This window comes from Takifugu rubripes, chromosome 22, assembly GCF_901000725.2.
Source record: "Takifugu rubripes chromosome 22, fTakRub1.2, whole genome shotgun sequence".
NCBI lineage: Eukaryota > Metazoa > Chordata > Actinopteri > Tetraodontiformes > Tetraodontidae > Takifugu > Takifugu rubripes.
Window position 1 is genome coordinate 12,872,704 of NC_042306.1, and position 19,456 is coordinate 12,892,159.

The window sequence follows — 19,456 nt, forward strand, 5'->3', positions numbered from 1 at the left end:
TTTCTGAATCTCAAACTGTTTTCTCCACATTGTCGTAACATGTACAACCCCCCCCCCCCCCCCAAAAAAAGAAAGAGGAACAGTTGCAACAGGACAGACAGAAGGTCATTGTGTAAAATTAATTTGGCTTTATTGCTCACTGTGCATGTTTTTAAAATGCTTGTTACAGCGACGCCTTGTGGCCGCGCTGCAACACTGCCCAAGAGTCTCGAAAGCGATGCCAGGAGGAGACTTCCGGTCTATTTTATAACCCTGCACCCATAATTAACCTGAACTATTGATCCTCCAACAGCAGGCACAGACACTGGATTCAGCAGCTCATGTAACCCCCCCACAGCCCACCACCCTCCCCCCCGCCCTGGCATGACCTTCAGCCTGCGACCCTCTGTGACAGACGGTTACTGAGTAGTTGTGGATATACATGAAGAAATACGAAGAAAGAGACTATTCTTTTCAAAACACAAAAAAGGTGCAAATTAATGCAGGTTCGTTCACTGGAATGAGACTTTAACCGCAATTTCATCAGAAATGGAGTCAAATTAATCTATAGATTGGAGGATCTAATAACTAATGGGTTACATGTTGGGGCTGGACCATAATTCTTTATTAATGCTCCTAATGAAGGCGCCTGGTATTTGTTATCGCTGTCCCAGTAGGACCAGTTACAGGGTGATTGAAATGGTTGATTTACTGTCCGACCCCACTAAAAACCAAAATAAATGGCGTTAATAGAAAAATGTTAAGGACACGGAGGATTGCCAGATCAGAAAGCTGGAAAAAAAAAAAAAAAAAAAAAAAGGTCTCTGATGTAACTGCAGGGGTGCAAAGCAAGCTGGACCACAGAGCGGGCCTGGTCTTCCTCGTGCAGTAGTTTAGGCTCAGTTACGACCGTCCTCTCCCCCTCCTGGAGCTCGCCGACCTCTGTGTGAACTGGAGCAGCCCCCTGCGTCCCCCCATGGCCAAATAAATAGAGAGAAACAGAAAGACAAGACGGGGAAAAGAGAATCCAGGCGTGCGTTTTGGTCTGACGATGCGGCCCATTTCCTCGGTTACGATGTTTGCGTCGTTTCCGTGGGCACTGGCGATTCCCCGGCGTTTGCGGAGGCGGCCTCCGTGGGGGGGGTGGGGCCGACGGCCGCAGCCTCCCTTGGCGTGACTGTAACCGAGGCCGTGGGCGCGGCGCTGGACATGGGTAGGAGCGGGGGCATGCCCTGAGGGAGGACGGGAGGCAGCTGGGAGGGAAGCATGGTGGGTAGGGTGGGTAGAGAGGGTAAGGGGGCCAGGCCTGGGATGTTGAGAGGAGGGAGAGACGCTAGAGAGGGGACTGAGGGAGGTAGAAGGGGGGGGGGGGCGGTTAGTAAAAGTGAGTTATGTTGTGCAGGATGAGCAAATAAATACATTTACCTGTTGATCCTACTGGTAGTGACACTGAGCTGAGGTCTGGTAGTGGCAGGTTGAGATTGGGCAGGTTGGGGAGGGGAGGTAAGCCCCCTGCTAGAGGCATCAAACCTGTCGTCACACGCACAAACAACGCAAGATGAAGGGTCGCCATCGGTTTAATCACTGCTACCTCATGGCAAGGTCGCTCACCTGGTAGCGTGGTGGCGGGGTTGAAGCCGGTGGCGGCAGAATTCAGCGGGGCGAGAGGGCTGAAGGAGGGGCTGGTGGAGGAGGGGAGCAGGGGTACTGTGGGCAAACCTGGGGGAAGAGGGACACGCGTCAACGTGGGATTGAAAAGTAAATCAGGAAAGTGTTGACACACCTGTCTGCAGTTCACTGGGCATGGTGGGAGGGGCTGCAGTGATGGACAGGCCTGACAGCGAGTCCTCCAGGCTGGTGGGGATGACGGGGGCTGTCGGGGGAGGGGTCACTGCTGACAGCTGGACCTGAACGAGGTGGAAGAAATACAGCGTGTTATCAAGCTCACTAATGCAGTTTGGCTTGAATGCAAAACCACTGAGGGAAGCACGGGGGGGGAAGGGAATAACGGATAGCATGGTGCGTGCTCTGACCTCAGTGAATCCATCCTTCAGTGGACTGATGGGATCACTGGCAGAGTTTCCAGGAAAGCTGATCTTCTTCCCCTCTCCAAAAGGCTTGGTGGGAATCCTGTGCAGGTATCCGTAGCCAATCCCGCATCCGAGACTAAAAAGATAGAACAGAAGAGATTAATGGTGGTGGCCTCAGCTCCATTAGTTTCCTGCAGCTAAACTGCCAGGTGGTAACATGAAACGTTATTTTACGCTGCCAGACTCGGAAAAACGGCTCATTTCCGAAGGTTTAAGTTGAAATTTGCCACAAGAGGGTTGAGACACGCAAGCATGGATCCGGCTTTACCTGCCATCTCCTCCCCAGGCACTGTTGGGTGTGATGACCACCTCTCTACAGTTATCGGTGTCGGTGTTGTACACGTAGAGCTTCAGGCCTTTCCCCTCATGACTCTCGATCAGAGAGAAAAGGTCCTCTGACTGCAGAGGACGAGAAGAGAACATAGGACATTATTAAAACAGAGGACAAAGTAGTGAAAGTGACTGTGATGGAGAGGTAACTGACCTCATTCATGACCGTATCTGCTCCAATGATGTAGTCGGTATGTGGCCGTAAGCCTGCAAGTGCTGCTGGGGAGTTGGGCTCCACTTCCTGTTGGAAACAGGATGAAACGTTGGGAAAGAAGCTAAAGCAGAACCATTTAAAAAAAATGGAAATATAAAGAAGACCGGGTGCTCTTACTAGCACATGCCAAACATTCTCATTGGCTCCTTCAAAGCTGCAGAACCGGATGGAGACCCCGAGCAACCCCTGACCTCCCCACAGGTTGCTGGGCGTGACTGTTGCCTCCCGCAGCTCCAAGGTTTTGGAGGAATAAACCAGCATCTTCACTGGTTTTTCCACACTAGCTTTAAGCAAATCCTTCAACGTGTCATTGTCTTTGTTCTGTGAAGGAGGAGGAGGAAACATCAAGAAAATATGAAACTATCTCCCAGGTTTTTGCACAGCTGAGGGGTTTCCTTACCAGCCTGGTGTTGTTGATGGAGACAATAAAGTCAAAGAAGGGCTCCAATCCTGCACGGTGTCCAGGCGAATTCTCCTGAACCTTTAATTAAAAATCGCACGATTTTAACAAATCTCCATATTCACTGTAGACAAAGAAAAATCACGTCTCCATTAAATCTGATTGCATGTTGCAGGCTGTAACCTGGTCCCAAATGCTACACGGCTATCATGCTGCTACCGCTAATCACAACCGCTAATTCCAGATGGACAGGTTCCCGTGGCATTCGCGGGTCTTTCGTACTTTGTCCATTTAGTAGATTCCTGCTGCAAGTTTGTAAGATCTCATTCTTTTGTTGGCGCACCTTCCTCAGCTGTCATCCCGTTCCTTTACGTAGCTAACAAACACTGTCGCTAGCTTTTGACCGAAATATTTAGGTACAGCACCCGCCGGCACAAACACATAGCACATTCTTAGACCACCCGATTTTAGCATAAACATTGCGTTTTATATATATATTTTTCCCCACGGAGGCCGCAGCACTTATCCACAGCCTTTGATTTCTCTGTACAGCCGAAAAACACCTTCTCTGACTGGATGCTAAGCTAACAGCATAATGTAGATGGTTGCAACTCACCCGCAGGACATGATATCCCTCTGTTCCTCCACCTGGTATCTCCACACTCTGCGATCCTCCCATACCTGCGCTGTTTTAAGGCTTTTTCTGGTTTTATGGCAGCTTTTTACCAAGCCGAAATGAGATGCCAAAACACTCTCTCACACCGGGTACACGTCGCCAACCGATTAGCCGAGCAGTGCGCATGCGCCATTACGTGGCAGGAAGTAGCGTCATTGTCGTTTTTTTAGCGTTTAGCGTCTAAATGAAATTTTGACGAAATATGTCATATTTTACACCATAGATTTATTTGTTACCCAGTTATACGTTCTAGTCTATATTTATTCTCAATTTCACTGACACTGAGTTTAGTAGTGTTCTATATTTCTTGTGATACCACACATTTAGCAGGACATACCGGATAAACCCTTGAAGTTTACATTCGAGTTCCACCGCACATATACTGTCGCATCAGGTCTGAAAATCCACGTTTGGCTGTTTTCCACTAAAAATGAAAGATGCTACCACATCTTAATGATCTAAATCTGACCTTGAAATGATTGCAGATGCAACGCGGCCACCAGGGGGCGCTGCTAGCCCACGTCTCAGAACTGCAACATCATTTATGATCAGGTAAAGCCTTCAGCATCTTTTATTTATCTATCAAATCATTCATTTCATCATACGTATCTGTGCGACAAGTGGTGATGGGAGGACACACACTTGGAATAATGAGGGAAATGGTGGTGTGATAAAGAAAAGGGCAAGTGAAAAATTGATATATGAAGATAAAGAATAAATGATTAAACAAAGAGACCATCCTGCGTGGTTTGTGTGTGTGTGTGTGTGTGTGTGTGAAATGGAGGGCTGTCATGGTATTTCATTCCGGGCAAAAGACACAGCGGTGCATATTTGAATTTTTCAATAATCCACAGTAATTTTTCCTTAATAGTCTTTATTAAAGGTATTTTTAAGATGATTCTGTTAAAGTGCCTACTAAAACCTGCACGGGAAACGTTCCCTTACAAATTGGTCACATACAGGATTCATTGGACACATACAAGGTAACACAGATTACGTTAAGATGCATTTGTGTCATTTACATATGGTCCCTATTTACCATAAATACTTTGTATATATCATACTGCCATAGTACACGTCCATTTACAATGGAAGAAAGAAAGGTGAACATTGTGCAAAGACACACATGGGAACTCTTTATGGCAGATACTGTATTCCATTAAGCCCCCATAACACAGAAAATACAGGTAATATGTATCACAATATATTTATATCACGTTAAATAATTTGGATTGAGAGAGATACAATGGTCGTTTCTTCCCAGTCTCTGACAGAGATTACATTCTCACATCCTTGTGCTTTTCTCTCACATAAAAAGATCACGTAGATTCATTCTGTAGCTCATTAGAAGGCCAGTCGAAGTCATCTCAAAACATTCGGTCAAAAAAGACAATCACAGGAACAAACACGCCATAGAAATTTGCATCGCGGTCTGGGGTCAATAGGTCACATCTTACAAACATCTATAATGTATAGAAGTTTTATATGCAGGAAAATGGATTGCTCCGTCATCAATTCCCATTCTTTGGCTGACAAAGTCACTCTAAATAAAGATGGCTAAAATATCTCTCGTTACATTTACAAATGTCTTATCGTGAAATACACATAAAGATACATTTACAATAAAATACCTGAATCTGAACAGTGGAAATGCAATATATATATTTTCTTATAGCATCAAATATTCATGTTTTACCAGGATTATAAACATTTAGGGGTGCCACAGGGATTGCATGGTGCAGACAACGAGCCAGCGTTCTATTTCAGCTGTCTGACATTTGAAATCTCCAACTTTAAACATCTTTAGGGGGAAACACGACAGACTACGGACCTGCTGCTGGAGGTCGACATCTAAAAACACCTACGTCAGGTCAGATAAGCTTATTTTTCTCTCTAGCACACGTGCGCGCGCTCACGCGCTGCTGCGGGGACTCGGACACTGGCTTAGATATACGTGTGCACCTGAAAGCACCAGTGATTCAGCAAATGTGAGATAAAGCAGAACAATTGTATAATCGTTGATTTTGATTGTGTTTTTCTCTTTTAATTTCATTTTTACTGTCTGAACACACACACACACGCATACACACACACGTACCGACATTAAAACACAAAGTACATGAAACAATAATCTAGATTAGAAACACACACAGGATTACACGAGCACACACATACTGTACGTTTTGAGTTTGTATGCAGTACCTGGAACCTTCTGGTTCTTCTAACTTTAATCTGGAGGAGAAACTACTGTACGCGCATTAAAATAGTCTCGAGGGGAAAGAGTCAGGATGCTCCAGGCAGAGCTCCACCGTTCATGGATTATTCTGTCTGCAGCACGGGGCTGTTTCGCCTCATCGTCAGTCGAGCTCTGACTCCGACCACGTGCACCTACAGGTCGTGGCCGATCCTCTCTATCTCGTCGATGAGGAAGTCGATGTCGGACTGGGTGGCTGCCGGGTTGGAGACGACCATACGGAAGAAGTTGACCTTATTGGCCTGTGGCTGGTAGCCCACCATGGTGGTCCCTGATTCCATCATCATGGCCTTGATCTTTGGTGCCACCTAGTGGACGGAAATGATGAGTCTGGGTCCTTCTAATTCTTTGTTGAACATGGAAACCGGTGAAATGGGTCAACAGTAACAGGTTCTCACCCTGTGGAGTTTTTCCCGCCGCTCATCGCCGTCAGGCATGCCTCTCAGGCCGGGTGGGATGTACCAGAAACAGACGTTGGTGTGCTGAGGCTGCACAAATCAATCCACCAAATTAAAACGCAAACAAATCATTCGGGATGTGATTTATTTTCCCCCCGGCCAGCGAGAGACTCACCACTCCGTCAAACACCATCTCATATCCCTCCCTGTTCTTGATCTTGTTATAGAGGTACTGAGAGAGATCCAAACACTTGTCGATGTGCTGCTCAAACCCGATGGTGCCCTGCGGGGAGAAGATGAGCAACCGTTGTATAAGTACCAACCTGTAACTACTGTTGATGGGCCATTATACCTCCCACATCTCACCTTGGCCTTCCACATGAGCCAGAACTTAAAGATGTCGACGTGTCGGCCGCACTGGATGGCCTTGTCGCCGGTGTCATAGGTGACGTCGTACTGTTTGTCTTGTTGGAAGAGGTAACCAGCGCACATGGAGTTACAGCCTGCCAGGATGCCCTACACACAGCAGAGCACAGAGATGAAATAACGCTGGCTTTTAAGGCCCCCCCCCCTTTGGCTCCGGCGTACCTTCTCTCTGACCAGGATGGCGGAACACTGCAGAGGAACACCCATCATCTTGTGGGGGTTCCATGTGACCGAGTTGGCCCTGGAAGGTTTCATCCGTGTCTTAATAAAGGACGTTTTACGATATCACGATGCTCTGAAACTCATCTGCTCTCACGTCCTCACCTTTCCACGCCGTTCAGCTTATGGCGATGCTTCCTGGACATCAGAAGTCCGCCGCCCCACGCTCCCTAGGAGATAAAGTGCTTTTAGAGGGACGGGCCAGGCAGAGATGGTGCTGCTGCTGCTCTAAATACTCACATCCACATGCAGCCACAGGTTGTATTTCTCGCAGATGTCGGCAATCTCGTTGATGGGGTCGAACGCGCCGTAGACCGTGGAACCGGCGGTGGCGTTCACAAAGAGGGGCACGTAACCCTGCAGAACAAACGTGGTGAAAGAGGGCGAGCGAATAATGAGCAGGCAGAAAAGGGAGGAAACATCACTCACTTTTTGCTTGGCGTCAATGATTTTGGCCTCCAGGTCTGCAGGGATGACCCTCCCTCTGAAGGAGCACAGTGCCTCAGATTATCACACAAACTAACGCCACGCTATTTGTTGACTGCGTCAATATTTCACCTCTCGTCTGTGCTCAGCAGGATCACGTTCTCAGTACCGAAGCCCAGAGCAGCTCCGGCCTTCTTTATGGAATAGTGGCTCTGTGGGGACACAGACGGTGGCTCTATCGTTGAAACAGTTGCTGCTTCCTTTATCTTTGGTCTTATTCATCAGCCAAAACTCTACAGACAGTAAAGTGTAACCACTGCTTTGTGTGTGTGTGTGTGTGTGTGTGTGTGTGTGTGTGTGTGTGTGAGTGTGTGTAAGAGAGAGACGTACATGTTCAGACGTGAAGAGGACGAGGCGAGGAGCTGCAGACATGCCCTTGGTCTTGACCTCTGGGAAATACTTGTAACGCGCAATCATCACGCTGTACATGTTGGAAATAGCGCCCCCTGTTGACGAGAGGCACATCAGCACCCTGGACAGCACTCAGGCCTCTGTGACGTCATTGCAGTGACTCGATTAAGCTTTTCACACTGGTCCCTTCAGTTTCACCTGGTGAGAAGAGTCCATCTCCCTCTCCGTTGGGCCAACCAATCATCTCTCTCATTTTCTTCAGAGTCAGTTGTTCCATCAGCACGAAGACGGGGGCGATTTCATAGGTGAACCTGAGAAGAGCGCAACAAAAATGACGAATACATGATATCGACAGTAACTACTGCAGCGAGGGAGAGCAGAGGCACAAAGAGTCCAAGAATGATGAAATAAATCATCTACAAACAAATCCCTAATGTGTTAAATTTGCTGCCTTAAAAGGATTAACCCGTGAAAGAAAAATCCGATTTTGCACACACTAACAAAACAGTTTCTCTCTCCCTCAGACGCACGTGCAAGTTTTTTCATTAGCTTGGCAATAATCTCAAACTGGAGCTTGTGCTGAGCGTGCTAATTAAAAAGTGTCTGATAAAAGTCTGGCAGCAGCAAATATTCATATTCAAATGCTCTCTAAAATCACTCAGTGGTTTAATTAAAGCACACAAAGCTCTGATGGCTATCTGTCACTGCTGCCACTCTCAGCGGCGAGGCTGAATGCGGCCGTTTTGATGGCTGGGGGCCCGTGAATGAGTGTCTATGTGGAAGAGGGACAGAGCGTGTTCCAAGGAGATAAGAGCCCATAATGACCCCAAAATTCAGGAAGGAGCTGAAGGCACCAATTGGTATATTGTGTTTTCAAAAACACAAATAATGCTCCCAGCACGTAACTCTGGAAGATGACATTAGGTTTACTGGCCTGATACATACAGAGAGGCGCTGCTTACGCAGAGACCTGTGCTTCTGCTCTCTGCTAAGTGGCATCTCATCACCTCCCACACACCCTCAGGACTGGTCCCAGTTTGCCCTGCTTTTAATGAGGCCAGTTACACAACCCTCCTCCGCTACCATCGCCGCCACCGCACTGTCATCGAAAAACAACATTAACTCCCCTCATCGTCCCGCTTTTTCCACGAGCGGGTAGCTAAAGGACGGAGGCACGTTGTGATGGGGGAAAAAAAGAGACAAAGGACGGGGGGGGGGGGGGACAATGCTGTGGAGGGAGCTGTGACAGGGGACAACAAAGGGAGAGGAGGAGACGATGAGGAAGCAGAGGCAGGGGAGCGTGCGGCGCAGAATGAGGACAAAAAAGCAAAAAACAAAAGAAAACCGCGATGAAAGCTGTTTTAAGACAGGCAGAAACTACTGCCCTGGCTGGGTCTGGTGGAGGATGCTTTTTATTTTAGACTGAAAACACCATTTTCTAATCCGACCAACCAGGCCGTGGCAACGTTGTAGACAAAAAAGACTTGTCTAAAATAGTCATTGTTGGACAGGAGCAAGGCATATCACTTTCATTTCAACTTAAAATGCAGCCTAAGAGGAGGAGAAGGGGGATAAACAGGGCTTCTTTTTAAAACATGTCCTCTCTGTGAGTCATTTCACGCTTTAATGGCAATAATAGTGATCATTATCACAATCAGAGCCAATCATTGGTCTTTTCAGGGTGAAAATTACCCCTGACACCTGCCTGTCTCCAGGGAAAGTCCCTAAATGCCCTTATTATCATCATCAAGGGCACTGAATGTGCCCGCGACTCAGAGTGCGTATGTACGTGTGAGTGCGCGTGAGACTGACCCCGTGACCTCCTGCTACGTTCTCCTCTCAGCCTCTCAAAGGAGCACCGAGTTGTCCTCCATCCGCAGGGACAAAAGAGCCGGAATGAAGACTCCGCAGGGAGCCGCGGCAGTCAGTTTCCAGGGAGCGACGGGGTTTTTCGTGCAGCCGGGGGACATTGTGTGTCAGTGAGGGGCCCAGCTGGCCTATCTGCTAAGACCAGCCCTGAATGAGCCTCCGCTCAATGGACTGGAAACCTTAGCTGCTGAATCTGGGACAGCAATAGCTGGTGTGTGGTTTTTTGTGTGTCATTACAAAAGTGTGCGAGATGGGTGCGGATGCTGTCTCCGAGCCATCCGGGAGATGATGGGGGAGTTCATGAGAGGCCAGATGAAGCAAACATTGCTGCTTTCCTTTCGCTTTTGGATCGTTATCCTCACATTGATCTTTTTTTAGCAGCCGTTCTGGGACGAACAAAACAGCCCGTGAAATTGAGAGCGTTGCTGGTTGCCTGCTGTCATCTGTGGCCATTTTAAACTCTTGTTAGCTCAGCTCAGGAGGGCGTTTCCGTCCAAAGAAACTCAAAGATGCTCTTCCACAACCACCACAGACGCCCACACAACCAGTCCTCAGTCAGACGCAGTCAGAAATCACACGTACAAGCACATTATTGACCTTTATACTGTGATTAAGCTATTAAATGTACCTCCTGTAGGTGTGTGATATTTCAGGCTTTGCACATTATTTACAATGTGTGTGTGCACGCGTGTGTGCTCACGTATGTTGTGAGTGTGTGATGTGAAAAAGGGTCATGCCCTCTATCAGAGTGGGCCACCATGTTACTGTGACCTGGGATCAATATGCAATCTAACCACCCCCGAGGCCTCTATGGACATACAGTAGAGCAGGGTGGCGCCCTGCCATCCGTCGATACGCGCCCCCTGCAGGGCAAAGCAAACACTTTACGTAACTGTCCTCACACTCCCTGGCGACCAGTTGTGGAGACGCCTGAGCGACCGGGAGCAGTTTTCCAGGAAATGCCGGCTGTCCCGTTGTGACCCACAGAGGTGTTTCCCACCAGAAAACAGACGTGACTCACATGTTGGTGTTAGCTGTGGATGTTAGCCACTCTCCAGCCAGGCCGATGATGTCCAGGCCAGAAGACAGCTGGTTGAAGAACCGCGGGTGACCTAAACATTAAATAGAATATACGTTTGTCTCAGATAAGAAGCCAAAGACCTGGCGTATCGGTATTTCCATAATTACATTGCTAACAAGGTTATATTCCAGTCAGTTAATCTTTAAGGTTCTCCCATACCCGGAGCCTAAAGGCGGTTACGGATAAAAGCGCATTATATTGGAGGCACTGTATGGCTCGCATAGTATATTAGTCATTTAAACTAGGGGGGGGGCGCTGCTGGAGTGGGCCAGAGCTGTGCAGAAGTCTCCAGGTGAAATATGGGGCTGAACTGTAGACACAGTGTTCCCTGCTTGATGGAGTAAACCCAGGGGACAGTTTGACTTGTGTCATTTTAACAGCCCGGACTGGCCCGTGTTAGGATCCCCTCAGGCAACGTTCCATTTAATAAGGAAGGGAAGGAAGGGGGACGTCAACAGAATTACCAAGGGGACCATATATCAAGACGGCAGTGTAATAGGCCTTGGAATCGCTGGCAAATCACCCTTTCTAACGGCTTGGATAAAATTCAGCTCCATAATAAAACTATATTGTTTATCAATTACCAGGAACAGATAAAATCAGAGTTGTACGAGCGCTTCAATGTTTCATTTATATGACGCTGTAATTTTTTTAAACAATAAAACCTGTTTATCCGAGCTCTGACCCACCTGTCCGGACGCCGTACTTGAGCGTGTCCCTGCAGTCCACCAGGATCTGCTCCAGGGACTCAGGCTGGTCAGACAGCTCCAGGTTGAAGCCCTCCATGCCCTCCAGGAGCTGATGAGGGTGGTGGAAATCCAGGACTTTGGTGGAACGGTCGAAAGTCTTCTTGATGTAGTTGGTGAGGATGTCGACCATCTCCAGTAAAAACTGGATGGTGGGCTCCTCTCCGTTTTTGGCTGGCAGCAGGTCTGAGACGTGGGGGAGGATGGAAGTTTAGTGGGACCACTCAATGTTCTCACTGAATGGGATTTCCTTCTAAATAATAATTCTTCAGTATGCATTCATCTGTGGATTCCCCATAATTTAACCTCAACGTGTCCATCATAATATTAATTTTAGTGTGGAGCTTTATGTCCACTTGGCATGTTAATGTCTCCACTTGTGCCTGTACAGACAATTTAGTTATTGTCAACCGTAACAAGAAACCTCAATAATGCAACAATTTCAGAGGCGACCTTATATGAGTGTAAGTTTAATGCGTCACTCTGGCAAAAATACGATCATTTACTGTTGCATTTATTTTAAAATAAACATTGGTCTTTAAAAATAGGCAATAAAAATGTCCCTGAAATGCGTAAAGTGTTTATTTTCATGCGCTATTTACGCTGTTTCTGTATTTCTTTATTGTCCGAGCAGTCCTCACCTCTGGCGAACAGGTTGGAGAAGTCGGTCTCGGTGCGCCGGAAGCGCGCGTCCCGCTCGCTGTTGTTGCACGCCAGCATGTTTTTCTGGCCCGCCAGCCTCCCCTTGTCATCCAGGCTGTTATTCTTCTGCAGGAACCCTAAAGTGTTACACGAGTTGTCACCAAAAACCTCCATTCTGACAAAAACAGGCGCGTGCGGGACCAAAATAAAGCAGACGAGGATCGAATGGACGCGCGGATGTTGTCGGGCCTCGATGCGGATCTCAGGCTTCGGAACTGGCCTCTGTTCATGCAGCTCCTAAGTGAGTTTTCCCATCAGACGTGCTCTTATGCCGTCCTTCAAACAAAACAACACACGCACGCACGCACGCGCGAGTGGGAGTCTCCACCGGCACCCACCGTGTGTGGTAAAGTGCACGCCCCCTCTGACACCACCATTACATTCTGCAGGAAAGGGGTAAATAGTCACGGTGACACCCTGACGCGCACAAAAAACCTAAAAATTAAAATTGAAAAATTTTGAATAAATTCCCACGCGACAAAGGCCTGGAAAAAAAATGTCACATTCAGTAACGCAGTTTTCAAATTCAAATCGGTAAGGTGCACATCGAGTATTTATTTGTGTAAAATTTATTTTGTGTAATTTTATTGGCTCGTGTGTTAACAGGGAGACGCCAGGCAGAGGGCGTGGAAATGTTTGAAATAAATATCCTCATTGGTTTCGGCACCCCTGCACGTCTGTCTGCAGGGTTTCTTCTCGGTGCTGAAATGGGGGAGACATGGGGGCTCAGGGGGCGCTCTGGGGGGTGTTTGGGGCTGTCATCTTCAGACCTGCAGGCTAATGCCCGCTGACCTTTAATGGACGGAAACACGCTCTGACAATCGCGGTGCAGTCGCCTTTGCTGGCCTATTTTTAAGGCCTTTCCGGTTTGATGATATTTAGATTTAACATTATGTGACTCGTTCGCTTTGGAATGTCATAAACACACAAAATATGTGTTCCTCCTGGCGTGTAACGTACAGAAAACTGCATGCCGAAGACGTTAAGGCGGCCCAAAACTACTTACCACAGATCTTCATTCCCAGTTTTCGTGTGCATCCGTGCATCCACGCGTATTCGTAAGCTAAAACAGAACGAACGTTTGAGTTTCAGGTTGCGGAGACAGCGTAGATGGGCGGAGGATGGACAGAAAGTGAGCGTGAGGAGGCGTGGTGTGGCTTGGCCAGGTGCGTAGTGCGGCTTTTGGAACCCCCCCTTACCGCTTTGTTTGCGTATTTACGCACACATATTGTTTTATTTACCGCGGCGCCAACTGAGCGTAAGAGGATGTTCCTCGCCACATTTCCGATTTAGGTTCGATCAATAGGCGCCGACAGTGGCCCGCACGGCACACTCACGCACCCAGCCAAGGGGCGGACTGGAATTAACGCCCGTGAAATGAGCTCACGGAGGAGGGCAGAAATTAATTGAGTGAAACACAGAATGTGACTGGAGCGAGCTGGTGATGTCTGTGGTCGGCGGCTGGATGCAGAAACTAGCGCGTCTCAAACGTAGGCTGCGTGTCATGCAACGCACACGCACGCTTAAAACAAGGCACACATGAAGCAGAAGCCGGAGTGGATTAAACCAAAAAAAGCAGCGTCCTCTCCTCCACCGTGATGAAAACTCCAAACCAAAATAAGCAATTTTACTCATTTCCATCCTTAGAAAAGCCCAAAAAACAGCCCGAAGTGGTCTGGCCAAAGCACACACACTCACTGACAAAAGCACGCACGGGCGGACACACACGCACAGACACAAGCCGCCAGGCGTGAGATGGAGCGTAGCGGAGAGATAATGGCAACATCCAGCAGCAATATGCCACAATGTCAGGCCAACAAACATCTTCCCTTTGTCCGGAGTAAATAAACATTTCATTTCTTAATACATAGAAAAGAAAACCTTTAAAATCTAAATAAATCGGCTCGCATTTACATTCGGATGCAAAACAAAAGCGTAATTATTTGTTGCGCCTCGTGGAGGGTCGCTCACAAGAATGAGGTCGACTTTGCTGCAAATATTCAAATCCTCAATTAACCTACAGGTTAATGTATAGCTCTGGGACATATACAGAGAGAGCAAAATATTTGACCAAGAGCAGTAAAACGCATCTGCAGTGGAAGGGGCCTCAGCACAGGCCGTGATAAATGAAAAATATTAAAGCCCAGAATAAACGCAAAATAGATTTAAATTGTTGAAGTTTGAAATATGAGCGTGTATCCTAACGGAGGCTTCTTTGTTTGTTGGTTGGTTTGTTTTTAAAGAGAAACAAATGCTCCTGGATTGCCGTCATTCGTGGCGGCTCCAGCGGCGGTGCGCGCCGACAGGCAGCTGTGATGGCTCTGTTTTTAACCGGGATGATTAACGACGGAGCCCTCGCAGCAAATGGCCCCGGCGAGACGCGCTGTTATCGGAGACACAGAGGGAAAGGGAGCGGGGGAGGTGGGGGAGAGGGTCTGCGCTCGGGGTTGGTACCAGATCTCTGTGCCTAAGTGTCTTTGGGCAAGGCACTGAAAGACTTTGAGCCGTTTCTGCAAACACAGGACGACTTTAACGGGAATTTCCCCACGGGGACGTAAAGGCTTATAAAGAGAGAGGACTGGGAGGACCTACTTGAGGACGGAGGTCTTAAAGTGTCGGAGTTGGGGTCCTGCTCCGCGTCGGTGGCTCTGGGCTCAGAGGTGGCCATCAGTCCTCCGGGAATGGATCTCTGTCTGGGAAATAATTCAGCTGCAAACAAAACTGGGCGTCAGCGCGGCTCATGAAAAATATCAATTTAGTCAGTTTACAGCCATTTCTTTAAGATTTCGTGGCCTACACAGGAGGATTTACCCCCCAAGGATCGGCGTGTGCTTTATGGCTCCAAACGTGCAATTTGGAGACAATTGTGCATGAGGCACACGCACGTCAGGACAAGGCAATGCCAACACGACCTTTATTTATTTAGAAGATCAATTTAATGATAAAGTCAATTATTCTCAGGCCTAAGAAAAAGCTGACACAATTTAAGTGGGTGTAACAAATTTGTAACACACCATCGGTAAAAAAAAATAATGACAGAAAAGCGCCGATTTATCGAAATTTGCGCGTCATTTCCAAAAAATCCGACCAGAGACAGCAGCGCATTAGTCTAATATGAGAATAAATAAGAACTGGATCTGGCTTATTTGAGATGGGCCGATTTATTCAAGTAAATCTGATTTTTAAAACGCCACAAACGGCCACAGAAATAACCCTTCTTTCACCTGTCGCCTCGTTAATCGACGTTTCAATTAAGCTGCGCTGCACAGCCTTTTCCCAGAGTAACGTCGTTGAACGCCACCGAAAACTACAGGCAGAAACAATGAATTCATCATGCAAATACGGCGAATTCCAAAGAATCCCGGCACCAGGATCGGCGAGTCTGCCGAAACTGCCAGACCATGACGGACGCGGCTGGTCTGGAAAGGCGGAGGCGTCTTACCGGCTCAGGAGCGCACAGGTTGTCGAACCCAGGGAAACTACAGCCGGATGTCACAATTAGCCCCCAAAGTCAAGCAGAGGAATACTCCAGTGGCATCGATGAAGGAATGCCAGCAGAGCGCAGTGTAAAAATCCCACAGAGCGGCGCGCCAAGTGACCCTTCCTCCCTCAAGATGATTTTTTTTATCCGTTATTTATACGTGAGGCTGCGGCTGCCCATTGGTCTCTTCACGCAGGCATGAGTCACAGTCTTTCCTCCCTCTCACGACTAATGAAGCCTCCCCGATTGCGCCTGACAGCCAGATCCACATTAAGAAGGCTAAACCAGCAGAAGGAAAAACACCAGTGACGTGCGCAGCCCCCCCCCCGCGTGCGCGCCTTCAGGTGTGGGTGGGTGGGCGCGTGGATGGATGGATTCTGGTTATTGACCTTGAACTGAAGACGTCAAACAGGGATTTAGATGAAGCCAATAAAAGAAGCATTAGTAAACACGCAGCTGCTGTGATGTTCACCTTCACCATCATCATCGTTTTTGACCCCACGGCTTTGTGTAACCTTGATATGGACAACAAGCGTCCCCGCCGCCTTCATCAGACCTGCTCCCCGGTCCACTGACTGGCCGGAGACCAGCTATTATGTCCCATCAATCACAGCAAATTATCAGACGGCTGCCACGCTGCTCGTGCACAGATATGGCTAATAAAGATAAGCGCTGGCCGTGATAATAATTCACTCTATAGAGGCTGATGGCTTCACAAGAGAATTATCGCTGTGGGTCTGTGAAGCGTCCTGAACCCAGGAGGTACGACAGGGTCTCCACCGCTCGTCATCAGCATTTTAACATCATGGAGCAATAATTTGTCTGGGAGTTTGCTTTTAAAAGCGCAGATTTATTGTTCGCGTGTTCTTTAGACGGATGCAGAACATTTAGAAGTAAATACAAGGAGGGAGCCAACCCCCCTGTGGCTGTTCCTCTCCTTTATCCTCCTGCTCATCATCAAGAGCACAATGGAATGGAGCACCTCGACCTTTCAGGGGATTCCAGAGTCATCCTCCTTTTCCCTCTGTTTTGGGATTTAATCAGGAAAAACTGGGTTTTGGGCAGCGAATAGTGAGGCTGACTTGAGGGGAAAAATCCTTTGAGAGATGTCTTCCATGAGAGCTGAATTTGTCAGTTTTTGGAGCAAGAACTGTCAAACTTTTGCATAAGCAACTTCTTAATTTCTGTCAATTTGTGGTTGTTGGAGGTTGTTCCAGAAGATGGTGCACAGCTTGTTTTTCCTCTGTCAGACCATGGCGGAGAAGCGTGTAAAGATTGTGAAACAAACTGTATTTGCGTGAAAAAATGTTTTGTTTTTTTTGGGTGAAATAGTGGTTAAAAAAAGTTGATTCAGACGCGAAGAAGCCTCTGAGCTAAGAAGATAAAAACATAAAAACATAAATCCAGTTGAATTCTCTATTAGCAGGCCGGCTAGTGAATTAGCATGAAGCTAATGAGCTAATTCATCAGCTGGGTTTGATGAGCCAAGAGCTAATCGCTACGCACCTTTTATCGGACTCGAGTCGGAAACAGCTTCACATCGGTCTTCTTACTCTATGTCTTTATACGCCAAGAAATTAAATAATCACGTTATTCCCTGTAATTAAAAGTTAGAGAACCAAATTTGGTGTGACGCAACAAGGGAATGACGATCGCCGTTGCCATAGCAACGGGCAAACGTTAATCCAATGGTGCCTTCACAAGCGAGTAGGAAATTTGTCCAGTGACGTAGAAACTAGTGTCTGCCTCGCACATTTTAATTAATTTGTCTGATTTAAAAAAAAAAAAAAAACGGATTCACAACTATCTGGATTTGGGAATAATAAAATATAAGATCGCATTGGGGTGATGAAGAGCTAACAGGAAGGCTATGTTTATCTGCCTGTGTACTAGAACAGGAGGCAACTTTCAGCCTGCTCGTCTTGGTCGTCTTTTCCACCAACCGAGGGGAGAAGGAGCGACAGTCGACATCATCTTGTGATCAATTCGTTTATGAGTCGTTTATGAAACCAGCCACCGGATGTCCAAGAATTTCCCAGAGCTCGGAAATGAGAGTTCCCCCCCTTTGCAGGACCTTCTCGAACAAAGCCAAGCTCTCCGTGTTCACCCACCGTGTCAGCCATAATTCATCCAATAAATGGCTGTAACTGCTACATTAGCTGCGCATTCATCACAAGAGCTGCCTTTAGTGTTGAATCCATAGAGCCGATGCTTAAGCACGGCGTTACTTTGTGTCGGCAATGGGGTCGGATCTCCTCCCCCTGCACCCGACTCTGAGGTTTTATGTTTTATTCCATCCAAAAGAGGATACAGTATCAACAGTCAGGTGCAGGAATGAGGCTCCCCAAATTAGCACATGACTGACAAGCTGGTTTAGCAGCTGGCAGAGTATGAAGCACCGTGCAGAGAAAAGTGAGGTGATAGGGGCCAGGTTCACGTCAATTAGGCTGTGCAGTGAGCTCACCCTGGGGGGGGCAAGGTTTCATGCAACCGGGCTCTCCACTGAACCGGGGGCACCTCCGAATGTGGGTGTTGCGTCTGTCAACGTCAGCTGTCAACAGTTCGTTAATATCCAATCAGATCAAGTGCGAATTTATAGTATTTCAGCGCCACCAAGGTGAAATGTAAGCCACACAAAAAGGCACCGAAACCGTCACCTTGCTGTTTAGAGAGAACTACACGCGCGTGCACGCACCCACACCCGCGCACAGATCCACAGAGTCCATGAGACACACCAGCCAGAGAAGGTTGATGGGAAAATATATTCCATCCAGGCCACATGATAACAGAATCATTTCACAGCTCAGTGCTCCCCCGCACACCCTCTCCGCGCGCGCGTCTGTGCGAGCACCTGCGTGCGTGTCTATTAGCGCCACGGTGGGTTGTGTGTCCTCGACGCGCCTTGAGAGACTCTGCAACTCGCAAATTTCCATATGATGAGCCCGGGGGCCCGGGTGGAGGGGGGGGCATTTACACACCGGGGAAGAGGGACACGGACACGCCGCGCGCTTGTCACAGGATGGATTGTGAAGCGCGTGCGTCTGTAATGGGACGCTGCAGAACACACTTTACCCGTCGGAGCGTCATTAACAGGAATCAGTGTTAGCAAAACGAATCAAATTCAAACGACTTCATCTGTCATGCAAGAATATGCACGCGCGGCGCTCGCAGGCCCCACGCGTGCGCGTGCGTGTGTACAATATGTCGCGCTGATGTTATCGCGTCCTCGGGTGCGTGGATCATCATTGCACGTCTGTCCGTGTGCCGCCATGCACGACCATCCCTGTGCCTCGCAGCCTCTGGCAGGCTGAAGGCTAATAATAAATGCAAATTACAATCAGAGGTGCAGATCGGAACTGGAGAGGATAATTGCTCCATTATGGTGGTGCGTGCGTGTGTGTGCGTGTATGTGTGTGTGTGTGTGTGTGTGTGTGTGTGCGTGCGTGTAACATGGTAAGAGAGAGAGAGAGAGATTTATCCATTATCGATTTAGTTGTTGGCCAAAATTCTACTTTTCCAGAGTGAGGGCCAAGTAAGGCTAATTAACTCGTGTGACGTAACTGCTCGTCACCAAACCACGGAGACAAAGATCTAATGAACTAGCTGCCACGCGTAGCTTCTGAAAGACAAACGGACCGGAATTCCATTTGTCTCTCTGTCATTCTCCCTGATTTTTCCATTCCATTAGCTTTATTTTCACCCCATTAACATTTTCAAAATATACTTCACAGTGTCAACTAATGAGTACATTTTC

The 19,456-nt window shown here is 47.9% G+C and overlaps 2 protein-coding genes and 1 long non-coding RNA gene across 4 annotated transcripts; all 3 read right to left on the reverse strand.

The window, feature by feature from the left end:
- Positions 1–105: 105 nt before the first annotated feature.
- Positions 106–3,814, reverse strand: LOC101074307 (Golgi reassembly-stacking protein 2-like). The gene is made up of 10 exons (XM_011616696.2): positions 3,630–3,814; positions 3,014–3,094; positions 2,731–2,934; positions 2,554–2,640; positions 2,338–2,468; positions 2,013–2,145; positions 1,763–1,886; positions 1,591–1,698; positions 1,405–1,509; positions 106–1,324 (listed from the first exon to the last, which is right to left on the reverse strand). The coding sequence occupies exons 1-10, from the start codon at positions 3,690–3,692 to the stop codon at positions 1,050–1,052; spliced, it is 1,311 nt and encodes a 436-aa protein (XP_011614998.2). The 5' UTR covers positions 3,693–3,814; the 3' UTR covers positions 106–1,049.
- A 732-nt stretch (positions 3,815–4,546) lies between these two features.
- On the reverse strand, positions 4,547–15,962 carry LOC101070322 (glutamate decarboxylase 1-like). 2 transcript variants are annotated; one of them, XM_003975853.3, is made up of 17 exons: positions 15,664–15,961; positions 14,814–14,930; positions 13,228–13,284; positions 12,161–12,298; positions 11,463–11,705; positions 10,714–10,804; positions 8,022–8,134; positions 7,803–7,918; positions 7,545–7,624; positions 7,416–7,470; positions 7,227–7,343; positions 7,092–7,156; positions 6,930–7,008; positions 6,708–6,857; positions 6,517–6,624; positions 6,342–6,431; positions 4,547–6,251 (listed from the first exon to the last, which is right to left on the reverse strand). In XM_003975853.3, the coding sequence occupies exons 2-17, from the start codon at positions 14,887–14,889 to the stop codon at positions 6,078–6,080; spliced, it is 1,752 nt and encodes a 583-aa protein (XP_003975902.1). In that variant the 5' UTR covers positions 14,890–14,930; positions 15,664–15,961; the 3' UTR covers positions 4,547–6,077. The 2 variants fall into 2 exon arrangements, with proteins under 2 accessions (XP_003975902.1, XP_029687283.1); XM_029831423.1 differs by lacking the exon at positions 13,228–13,284 and having other exon boundaries at positions 15,664–15,962.
- Positions 15,963–17,024: 1,062 nt separating this feature from the next.
- On the reverse strand, positions 17,025–17,356 carry LOC115248029 (uncharacterized). The gene is made up of 2 exons (XR_003887056.1): positions 17,209–17,356; positions 17,025–17,075 (listed from the first exon to the last, which is right to left on the reverse strand). It is a non-coding gene; the product is annotated as an uncharacterized lncRNA (long non-coding RNA).
- Between the last annotated feature and the right edge of the window lie 2,100 nt (positions 17,357–19,456).

Coding starts and splice junctions, on each gene's coding strand:
- LOC101074307 (XM_011616696.2), bottom strand. CDS start 3,692: ATGGGAGGATCGCAGAGTGTGGAGATACCAGGTGGAGGAACAGAGGGA. Junction 2,641..2,730: donor AGAATGTTTGGCATGTGCTA/GTAAGAGCACCC, acceptor TGTTTCCAACAG/GAAGTGGAGCCCAACTCCCC. Junction 2,146..2,337: donor GCCTGGGGAGGAGATGGCAG/GTAAAGCCGGAT, acceptor CTATCTTTTTAG/TCTCGGATGCGGGATTGGCT.
- LOC101070322 (XM_003975853.3), bottom strand. CDS start 14,889: ATGGCCACCTCTGAGCCCAGAGCCACCGACGCGGAGCAGGACCCCAAC. Junction 12,299..13,227: donor ACTGGGAATGAAGATCTGTG/GTAAGTAGTTTT, acceptor GTAACACTTTAG/GGTTCCTGCAGAAGAATAAC. Junction 7,009..7,091: donor AAGCTGAACGGCGTGGAAAG/GTGAGGACGTGA, acceptor GAAACCTTCCAG/GGCCAACTCGGTCACATGGA.